The 11893-nt window shown below is 42.5% G+C and overlaps 1 protein-coding gene across 1 annotated transcript in view; it reads left to right on the top strand.

Annotated features, from left to right (window-relative positions):
* LOC102772336 (chromosome unknown open reading frame, human C9orf3) overlaps nt 1-11893 on the top strand; it is a 341200-nt gene that overhangs the window by 245461 nt on the left and 83846 nt on the right. The window contains 1 exon segment of the mRNA XM_015564262.1: nt 10-147. Coding sequence (XP_015419748.1) covers nt 10-147 — 138 coding nt within the window.

The raw sequence follows: 11893 nt of genomic DNA, 5'->3' as shown, positions 1-11893 counted from the left end.
ATTTCACGCGGGGACGGGCGGCGCTCGGGACCGGGGTCCCGTGTCCAATGCTCTGTGGTCTTTGCACTTCAGGTCGCGAAATGGAAGCGAATGAACCGGAGACCCCGAAAACGGAAGCGAAGAGGGACCGAAGAAGCTTTTGAAAAGGTAGGGGTCCCCCAAAGAGGGCACTTGTGGGGCTCTCGATAAATGTCCCTGTCTGCCCTGAGGACTTGGCACAACAATAGAACATTTTTTTAAAGTTAAATTTACAGTAGCCTGATTACAGGGAGAGTTCTGTAAAAGTATTGGCTGGCCATCCTCATGGTGATCCACATACTGTGTTCTCCTGCAGTGAGGGCCCCGGGGATGGAGTTTTGATTTAGCATCAGCAAGTAGAGCACGTGGGACATAAGTGGGTTCTGGTACCCTATGGGCCAGGAGCACTTTTTATGGCAGTGTTTGGGTACCCCTAAAAAAGGGGATCTTCCGAGTAAATCACCCACAGCATCGGGGTTCCCTCTTTGGTGGTGACAGATACAGTCGCAGCTCCCTCGTGTAGGTGTTGGAGTAATCTCAGATATGGGAAGAGAAGCTGGAAAAAAGGGGATTACTTTTGTAACGCCAACAAGACATTTTTCTGAATTTAGAATTTTAATGTTACTTTGCAGAAGTTTGACTCCCTTTTTTTCTCCTAAAATTGCATTAAGTTAAAGCGTGACATGTTATTGTAATAAATATTGTGAAATAAGGTAAGTAATCTGTTGTTCTCTAAGTGACTTTTATTGAAAACTCTCAAAAAAAAGAATCATGTTATAGCAGACAGGACTTCTGTTGCTTTTTAAAATTATTCCATGTACTGCTTTTTGATTCTTGATAACACCAAGGGATTAAAATAGCGGTGTGTTGTTTTTCTGCTGCTAGAATGTATGATGAATCACTCCTGATTCTGAAGCCAAATTCTTGCTGATAGCATTGCTGCCAACTTCTGTGATGTGTTGCCTTAGTATGGGCATCGCAGCGTCCGAGAATGTGCACAAAGCACATCAGAATGAAGGTGATACCGCAGTTCCAGAGTGCGGTTAAGGATACCAAGGGCGGCTTCTCAGAGGAGTGGAAAAGGAACAGAGTCATCTGTAGCTAGACATTCAGTATGTGAAAAGTGATGCCCCAGCTTTCCCCTTTCTACATAAAAAAGGGTCATACATGTCACTTCATTTCAACAGTAATAGCAAAAGTTGTCATTTTGAACAGACTGGAGTTTTCGGATCCTATTCTCAGCATGTTGTGGTAGGTTGTGTTTGTTTAACTTTCATGGCCTAGATGTTTTTTAAAAATGTACGTTTATGAAGGAGATCATAAAATGTCCATAGGACATTATGGCTTACTTAGTATTGTGAAAAAATATTTTCTAGTTATTATTTTTTAAACCAAAGATAAGATTGCCCAAATACATAAGGTATCACGCATAAAGAAGGGGAAGGAAGCCTTTATCTTTGTAGGTTACTAAGGTACCGTCACTACCAAAATCTGAACTTGAGGTAACCATGTCTGTGACACCCATGACCTGAGAATGAGCCAGGGCCGTGGCAGTGGGGGGGTGGGGATTGAGGAATTTTCCTCCCAAGAACATAGTTCTTCCCTGAGCCTTCTCCTTGAGAGAAGATGTTGTGCCTTTTCTTCTTGGAGAACGTGGGTAGCACTCTTACAGAGGATATGAACGTGAAGTAGATTGGGGGCAACATGCCGAACTGCCTTTCAAGGAATAAAGCTTAAAGCTCACTGGCGTTGGAGGTAGAGGGTGGAGAAAGAGGGGATCTTTCAAAGTTGTGTCAGGAAGTAATGGTTTCGGTATCTCCAGTCTCTCCTCCGGACTCTGTACAGCAGCTGAGCGCCTTGCCCACGGTTTGCCTCTGCCATGCCCAGGAGAAGGTTTGCAACTTGCTGAGGCAAAGCACGCAGTATTTTCCAAGGGCAAGGTGAAAGGCAGTGCAATCAGCAACCAAGGGCCTCCGACCAAGTTCCGAAAGGCACCGAGGCGGTCCTGCCGGGGTGTCCCCTGATGGCCCCAGTGTCCATTCCAAAATGCAGATGGAATTCTATGTGCAATGAGTATTCAAACCCAGGTCATGTGGCACTCTTTTGCTAGGACTTGAACCTGTTATTAGTGGGAATCTAGGTAAAATTACTGCTGAGTTTAGTAAGTATTTTCAAATGTCTGCCATGCCACAAGTGAAGGAGATTATCAGTTTCTCCTTTTTCATGCATCCACTGTATTTTTGCTGCTACATGAAAACTATGATCTTTTCGGTGGTATTCACTGTATGTTACTGTAAGAGGAGAGCCTGGGTTTGAGTCATTTCGGGTAGGTGTGCCTGTTAGGTCTAGCTGTTTTCTTTACTTGCCTGCTTTGTTTCCGTGCCCTGCGTCTACCCAGTGCCCTTTCCTCCAGCCCCTCGTCTCTGCATCTTCAGGTCTCACACAGGATTCAGCTCAGCTGCGTGAACTCGGTTAACCAGTCTGTGTTCAGCTCTGCTGGGGTCACAGCATTTTCCCTCCGATGTTTACTGCTCTGTGGGAAGCAGTCCTCTGACCTGCGTGAGGAAGGAGAGCAGCAGTGGTGCAAGGCCGGGGTCTGGAACTGGCAGGGGGCGGCCAATTATGTGTGAGGAATGTAATCTTATAGGAGGTACTGGTATTCCCCTTAAAGGAAGGGAAGGCACGGCCTGATGTAACTTGAAATACTGTACTAGTTGAGTTTCTCGGTTAACTCAGAAGGGGAAGCAAAATAAACTTACCCTGTGCTCAGCTGTGAGTTAAAATAACGCATAATGAAAGAAAGTAAACTGGCTGCATGAGCGGTGTCACCCAGAGAAGTGATTTGAAATGCTCTCTGGACTTTCCTGGTCTGTTCCCCTGTGTGTGCCGTTGCCACCCTCCCCCCCGCCCCGTAGCTCTCCAGTCCCTGTGCTGTCCCACAGATTTTCATATCTTTCTGAAGATACATCAGTCCTTTACCCATCTCCTATCTTCTTTGACATTTATTTCCATTTTATTTCATCATAGGTTAGTGCTTTCCATGGGTATAACTGAATTCCTTTATACTGTGTTTTTTGTTTTTCGTTTTAAATGACAGAAATCATCTGTTTTGCTTCTGTCCTTGGGTACTTTCTCCTTCCATCCTGATATTCTTCTTTTTCCATTACTTTGAGTTCCTTTTATTTAGTTTGAACAGTTTGTGTAACAGAAAGGCCAGGGGAACATGAGCAACTGCATAAGGAACAATTGGGATGAATGGGTGGGTCAGCCTGTTGTGTGAGGGCCGGCAAGACGGTGGGGACTGCAGCAGGGCGTCCAGAGTGTGTGCTTTTAAACGGTGTTGATAGATTTTACTAAATGGCTATTGGTTTTGGAAGAAGAACCCACGTGTTTTTTTTTTTTTTTCTGATGTATCTTTAACTGAGTCAAAGATAATACAGATGACCCATCAAAGATTAAGGAATAATATTATGTTCTTTTAATAAATATATACATGTAAAATAACAGAGTTTTGAATAATTCTTTGGTAAAGAATGCTAGGTGCAAGTGGTTTCCAGGGAGAGCACCCTTTAAGGTCACCTTAATTATTCTTTTCTGCCAGAATCTCTTGAGCAGAAAATTGCTTAAAATTTGGTGAAATTTTCCTTGGTATATCAAGTGAAACATAAACATCTAGAAAGAGGATTGTGCAAAAGTGGACTTTATAGTATTTAGTGGCCATTTCAGTTGGATCCCAGTGATAAATTCCATTTTCTGAGTCCTTGAGGGGAAAAAAGCCAAACTAGTTTCTTTGTGGTAATATCCTTCCTAAATTCTGGAGCTTTGTCACTCAACTTTTATTTCATTTGTTCTTTTCACACACTTGGTTCTGAACTGCAATCAGTGATCATCTTAGTCTGAGTAATAATAATTCATAGAAGATTTTAAAAATTACATTTAAAACCCAACTTGGTTTATGCTATTTTGCCACATTTATTGCTTCTAAAAACTTTTTATACATTCTAAGAGAATGCTTTCATTACAATTCTAATATTCAGATACTTAATATGATAAAGGTAGGTGCAAATTTTTTTTAACTGAGTGCTTTATTACTGTTTGTCTTTTGTGGCAAAGGTGTGTTCTATGTTCGGTTGATGATTTCTGGAAAACAATATTTGAGACTAATACAAGTTATTGGGCTTTTTCTTGAATCCGTAATAGCAGACGGCGACCGTGTTAGGCTTGACTCTGAGTCGACAGGCTGCAAAGCTAGGCAGAGTGGCACAGATGGCTTTGGGCAGGGCTGAACCAAGGGTCCCTTCACCTCAAAGGCACTGCCGTGGTCAGCAGAAGGGCGGGCCTGGACAGCCTCTCTCCCAGCTCAGGCAGCCTTTCCCGGGCGTTGGTGCCCTTGCCGGTTTTCGGCAGTGCTCTTGCCTGTGAGAAGTCATAACCAGCGCACATTTATATAGCTGCGATATCTCACAATAGCTTCATTGATACTTGATCTCCATAGAAGCGCTTTATGGATGCTGCTGAGTCACAGCCGCCCTCCCCGGAGCCCTCCCTGTCTGAGAGTGGCTTTGTGTCCTGCGTTGTACTGATTGTGCCTTCGGATGACAACTTACTTGAGTGATGGGGGAGCCAGCGTAATTTATTAAAAGTAATTGCAAAGAAACCAAACAAAAGGAGTAATTATAGTGTTGTTAATATGCAATTTGTTATTTTATTGAAATATTTGGAACTGGGTCCTGTGAGTGATTCTCCTTTTTTTCCTTATAAATCCCTAACAGATACATAATTTATTAAACTCCGTACCGAGGTCTCGAGTTGGATCTGGTTTCACAAGATCTTGACTTTTTTTTTTTCTCCGCCCCCTTTTTTTTAAAGCAGGACCAAGGGAGAATTGCTGATAAAATGTGTTTTTGTTAGCCTCAGGAAGGAAGTCTGATCTGTATTATTTTATACCATTAAATTTTCATCTGTTCTTTTGATTTACTTTTTTTTTTTTTAAGAATCTGCAGTTAAAAAAATATTCTGAGAAATGTGAATGTACTAAGATTCCTTCCCATTTTCAACTTGCATAACGGGGAAAATGAAAGAATAGGCATCCACTTACCCTCACACACACTTATTTACATATTTTAAAGAGAACTATTCATATAATAATAGCTGACTCTTGTCATGTGTCAAGCACTGTGCTGCTAAGAGCTTTCCACGTAGCAGCTCATGTAAAATTGTACATGAAAATCATGTCACAAACCAGTAGTGTGATATGAGGTGTTGTAGACTGAGTCAAATGCTTTATGAAAGTAGGTGAGGTGCAAGCAAATCAAGGAATGGCTGTAGAAAAGAATGCTTTAGGCAAGATGTAAAAATTCTTTTTCACCCAGGCTCAGCCCTAGACCACCAGCATAAAGCACACATTTCTAAATTAGGAAAATCCCAACCAGCAACGTGTTTTGAAAGCACTTGAAAGTGTGTAGGTAATTACACTATTGTTGATTTTAGCAGATTTGATGCCAGCAGCCATCAACTCTTCTGTGCCATGGAAGATGAAAGGCATTTTAATATAAAGCATGAATTTGGATGGGAAAGGGAGGCAGGCAGAGAAAAATTTTGTGACTTTTTAGTTACTTTTATAGGAAGCATTCGTTACGTTCCTATGACAAAAGGCTTTACTTGGCAATCATTCTCATCTGAGGCATTTTAATGAGCTGCGGTTTTGTGCCTGGTATCGTATGGCACTAATAAGATGCATTATTTTACTAGCACCTACTGGTGTGGGTGTACTGTCGGGCCTGTCATGGTTTCCATTAATCTTATGTTTTAAGAGACCGACACTTCCACGTATCTTTAAGTCCGGCAACATGTCTTTCACTGATATTTCCAGGTCTCTGCAAACAGGAAAAGGGACACGCAGGCCTGGGGTCACCGGTCCTTGGAAAGGACTTGATCACATGTGGCCTTGATAAGTATTGGTTGAATGAATTAGCTGAGTGAATCCCCAAAATGACATTGATCTTATAAAGTCACCCTTGGCTATCGCATTGGAAAGATTTTGATGTTCAGGTTTTTACTTCATTATGTTGTTCTTTAGTGACAGGCTTTCCTTAAAGCACGTGGGGCAGCAGCTTTCTGGCTTTGTCGCGGGCCCTCTCTCTCTGCCTCTGTGAAGAGAGCTCTCGGCCAGAAGCCTCTGCGTGCACTGTGCGCTCCTTGAGTTTCCACTTGACTTTTGCTTTCATCTGAAGATCCTATTATTTAATAGCCCAGTTCAGCCAATTTACATTAATTACAAAACTAACATTTGGCCTTGATTCTTTCCTATAGTTCCATCCTATCTTTTCTTTTTTCCCCGCATTTTTTTGTTTTTTTGGGAAGGCTGGGTTTTTTTCCCTCCGTAAGTTTTTTTTTTTTTTTCTCTCTTTCCCCCTTTCCCCCCCCCCCCCCCCCGTGTTTTGGTTTCCTGCTGTGAGAAATAATGAAATTAGATATTAACCTTTCCTTGCCCTTTACCTCTTTAACTTGTATTATGTGACTTGAAATACTGTCTTTTTACTTCCAGATAAACACTTTTAACACACCCAGCACGTTTTTTTGTGTTTCTCATATGTTCCTCCTAGTCCCCTCCCCCGATTTTGTGTGTTAGCTGCACTGCATTTACAATGTCAGAGCATGTAGACACTGTATGCTATATTGAATCTTTTATGAAACTGCGTAGTTTTAATTCTGCAAGTAAATCTATATTTAATGCTCACTGTCCACCCTTTGTCGCTCTTCACTGTGGTGTGACGCTGGTTCCGGAGGGTTGTCTCAGGGCAGCTCCGGCGGCTCTGTTTCCTGAGCTTGCGTTTCACAGGTGTGTGCTCTTAATAGGGGAGGTCAGTTCAAGGAGACAAAACCCTTGGCTCATAGCTTCTTTTTCAGGCATCTGAAATATGTTGATCCATTATCTTGAGTAAAGTCTGATGCTGGTCTCATTTATTTCCCTCACAGCGACCTGCTCTTTTCTCCTGGCTGCCCAGATCTTTTTCCTTAAATTCCAAGTTTTTTTTCTCTAATAGGTCTCATTGTAGGTCAGTTTTCCTAGTAGTCACTTGATTTCTGAGCTTTCCTTTCCTTATTTGTATAATGTGAATAATGATGACTTACAAACCGTTTTAAATGTATTTTGTTTTCTTGTCGTTAGGAACTTTAAAGTTTATGGGCCGTCAGACTTGAGCTGGCTTTATATTTGTGAGAAATCTGTGCCCTGGCAATAAATAATAAATAAATCCGTACCCTGGCTGCGTGCGGTGAACAGGCTGCCTGCACCCGCGCGGGAACTGCTGGCCAAAAGCAGCAGTGCTTGGAACGCGTCTCATCCAGAGAACTCCAGCTCCCTTCCATCCTCCTCACACTCTTGCCCATCGTGTGTTAGTTTCCCACCCTATGTTAGTTACCTGATCATAGTTTCTATGTATATAGAAGTAATACACAGGGAAAAGTTAAAGGACTCTTACTTTTCAAATAATGAGGAGAGCTGGGAACCCAAGTCAGTCTAATCAGCCAACATGTTTTCTTGGGTTTGTTGTATACAAGGTCCATGTAAAAAGCCGCTGGAAAATACCAGAGAAGCAGGAGACGTCATTTCTGGACGCGAAGATAAAACGCACAACACACCACAGATCGCTCACAAAGCACATACGATGAGTAAATCCAAGCCAGGGCAGCAGGGACTGCGGTCATGGGTATAGGATGCCTGTCACCTGAGGCTACCCTGGACTAGAGTTTCCATGCCTGGGCCTTGTTTTGATAAAGCAACCCTTGAAGCATGCAGGCTGGAAGTTATGGTGGGAAATTGGGTAATTGAATCAGCCGAGTCCATTTTAATGCTTTTACCTGATTTGTAAGCACAGATAGGGGGTTGATTGATAGATATATAAATAGTGCTAGTGTCTTTATTTGAATCTGTGATTTTTAAAAATAAATCCATCCATGTTTTGCGAGTAAAGCTGGAACCCATCATAGAAATTCTGCTGACACTTATGAATCACGATAATTTGGAAAGCCAAGGCCAGAAATTTAATGCTCCTATAATTCTGTATATAGCACATTCGTTATTAAATTCTGTATTTATTTAAACAATTTATTTACTAACTTCCTTGCATATTCACAACATACAAAACCTTCAGTAAGGAGCAAAGATGAATGGGAAATGGTCCCCAAAGAGTTTACAGTTGAGAAATAAAAAACTGTAAGGAGTAGAAGACAGAATGGAATCAAACCTGTGCAGAGGGACAGCAGGCGTGCATCAGGAGCAGTTTGTCTCTGTGAGGAAAGGCGCCCGTTCACGCTGCCAGCGATGTCCACAACCTTGTCCAGGCTGATAGCATGCTGTTCCCATTCATTCAACTTTTGTTACTTGGTAGCATGAGGGTGCCATGACTTCTGTTTGTAAAATTCAGATTGACTTCTTGAGAGCATACTGAAACTGTGAAATTAGAATTTCTCTCTGCCTCACTAATATGAAACTAATGCTGCAGCAAATTTTTAGGCTCCCTCTGAACTTGGGGACATAGAATTTCCAGCCTATTTCACACTCTTTTCTTTGCATTAAGTTTTGGTGGCTTTCTGTTTTTCTTCACCATAAAATTTGGTTTCAAGACAAAATGAGACTATTAACAGGATTCAGGGTGGTGATTTCCCAGAACTATGCTTTCTTGTGACGTGTGAATGTTGTGTTCTGTCACTCAAAAAGCATCCCACAGCCCAGCCGGCGTGGTTCAGTGGTTGAGCATCAACCTTTGAACCAGGAGGTCACAATTCAGTTCCTGGTCAGGGCACATGCCCAGATTGGGGGCTCAATCTCCAGTAAGGGGTGTTCAGGGGGCAGCCAATCAATGATTCTCTCTCATCATGATGTTTCTATCTCTCTCTCTCCTTCTTCCAGTTTGGGACTCAATCCCCAGTAGGGGGCGTGCAGGAGGCAGCCGATCAATGGCTCTCTCTCATCGTTGATGTTTCTCTCTCTCCCTCTCCCTTCCTCTCTGAAATCAGTAAAAAATAAAAACATATATATATATATATATTTTTAAAGGTACTTAAAAAATAGGTATATATACCCCTTGTATCTCTCTGATGATGAGGGCAAATGGACTTGTCAGATGGGTTACAGAAATGGTACCAATGTATATCCAAATCATTTAACACTTTGTATTTTTCTCTAAGTCAAGAAATGTTGGTTTTTCAGAGCATTATGTCTTAAAATCTTACACCTGTGAAGATTCAGGTTTTATATATATGAAAGCAGGAAAATAAACTGATTTATGATAATTAATGCCAGGCAAACCATGTAAAATGAGAAAAAATGGTCTCAGAATATATGTTTTTAGTTTTCTGGCATTTTCATAGAACAGGCAGCGGTAGTCATTTTATGTGGCCTCATTTATAACTGAAAGTCATAAAGCTCATGCTTTAATTTTGAGTGGCAATTTTCATTTGATGTCCACGGAAAAAAGCTCATGATCTCTAAGAAGGGCGTGAGACAGTAAAGAGAACCAGCAGGACACAGTCGGAAGGAACACAGAACATACCTGTGGGTATGTTCATCTGCAATCTGGTCTCTGATGTTTCTCAGCTGTCCCTCACAGCTTTAGTTTTCAGTGTTGGAGACCCGCCTTTAGCAGTTATTTATCACGATAAAGGTAAAGGGTGCCGCGTGCTCCTGCAGGCACTTGCAGATAGTGTTTCTGGTTGTCTCTCAGCAACTTTACTGAGTTCTGTGTAACATACGTGTTACATGCCATGAAATTCACTCAGACACAGTTGGCTGAGGTTTAAGAAACTCACACAGTTGTGAGCTATCACCACAGTCCAGTCTTAGGACATTCTCATCACCAGAAAGCTCCCTCATGTCCATTCGGTGTCATGTCTATCCCTGTCCCTCACCCCAAACAACTTCTAATCTGCTTTGTGTCTTTATAGTTTTGCCTTTCCTGGAAATTTCATATAAATGGAATCATGTAGAACTTTAGCTTTTGGATCTGACTTTTTTCTTTTAATCCTCACTCCAGGATATGTGTTGTTTTTAAATTGATTTTAGAGAGAGAGGAAGGGATAAAGTGAGAAAAAAACATTGATCTGAGAGAGAAACATTGATCAATTTTGGAATTGAACCCAAAACCTTTTTGGTGTACGGGATGATGCTCCAAACGACTGAGCCACCAGGCCAGGGCAGATCTGTGTTTGTCATTTATTATAGCTGTTTGAGGTTCAGCCATGTTGCATGTATCAGTAACGTGTTCCTTTTTATCATATATTTATTAGGTTGTGTGGACGTATATTTTGTTTATCCATTTATTGACTGATGTTTGGATTGTTTTTTATAGTTTTTGGCTATTAATCGTGGCTTAGCCATCTTTCTGTAGACCCGTTTCTCTTGGGTAGATACCTAGGACTGGAGTGGCTTGGCCGTATTGTTGGTGCATATTTAACTTTTTAAGAAACTGCTAAACTGTTTTCCAAAGTGTCTGCACCATTTTACACTCCTGCCAGCAGTGTTTAAGGTTCCCAGTTTCTCTGCCTCATCATCAGCCCTTGGTATTGTCAGACTTCATTTTAGCCCTTCTCATGGGTGTGGAATCATGCCTTTTATCTGAAAGTGCCCAGGTACCCGCATATGCTTTTGTCCTCCATTTCAGGTCAGAAGGCAGTGGCCCATCTAAGTGGAAAATCTAAATGCCTCACCTAACATTCCCAAATGAGTCACTGAGCCCGCAGTCCTCATGCGTCAGAGTTGCAACAACCCGCTTTTGTTCAGACTCCTGGCTCCCCGTGCCTCAGGGTCCTCTGTGCCTCATAGCCTCTCGGGTGTGGCTTTCTTTTGATCTTTGTAGCACACTCCATTCTTACCCTCTCTGGTCTTTCCTCTGGTGAGACCCAGTTGTTTCTTCAGAGGGTGCGCCTGTCTTGGAGGGGTGACCGCTGCCCGTCAGCTGCAGTGCACAGGCCTGGTGGCTCAGGCCTGGCTTCCATCGTGGTCCCATATTGACTGCACCACCACTGCCACCCTGTCCTAGGGGGGGAGCCTTGTGGGAGTGAAGACAGTTGGCCCTTGTTAAATATTTAATATATTTTAGAGCACTACTCATTTGCCTTTTCTTACCCACGACACTGAGATAGGAAAGAATTTATTTCGTCTGGGTGTAAATTTACAGACTCTAAATAAATCAGCCTTGGTTTCTTCCTGTAACTGTTCTTAGGTTTGCAGCAAAGACAGCAGTAGACGAGCCTGCAGGTTCTGCCTCTCTCGGCTTTATAGGCAAGGCCACCGTGGCATTGCTCACACCACTGCATTTTTCCGTTTGCATCTCTCCAGTGTGTCCTCTGCAGTGGACCACACGGTCGCTGTCCCCGCTCCAGACTGGACGCACCAGGTGGCAGATAAGATTTGTTTTCTAGTGAAGCTCCATTTTAGATCAATCCGTAATTATTTTTATTCTCAATATAAAAGTCCTGCTTTTTTTCCGTGTGCTGGGACTGCTTTGATTGGCAGCTCCCCGGAAGGCTGGTGGAGCTGAGGCGGATCCTGAGAAGACTTGCCTCTGGGCACGCGGCCTCCTCATTCCACCTCACAGTGCATTTCCGTCTGTGGGGAGGCCCAGCCGCCTGTGTTAACTTCGCTAGACAGAGTTGCAATGTTCTCATTTATTTCATGACAGAAAGTGAATTCTAGCACACATAATTGTCTGTGAAATGACTTTCTCTGAAAAGCTGTTTGTTCCTGTTGAGCTTCTAACTGTTAAAGGACGGTTTTTGCATCTGTGGAAATCTCACCTTGGAGCCGTGCAACAGGAAGAACTAACAATTGAGGTAACTTCAGAAAATAAAATCAACCACAGCAAGGAGCTGT

Source organism: Myotis davidii, unplaced genomic scaffold (assembly GCF_000327345.1).
Source record: "Myotis davidii unplaced genomic scaffold, ASM32734v1 scaffold190, whole genome shotgun sequence".
NCBI lineage: Eukaryota > Metazoa > Chordata > Mammalia > Chiroptera > Vespertilionidae > Myotis > Myotis davidii.
This window is presented reverse-complemented; position numbering and strand designations above follow the sequence as displayed.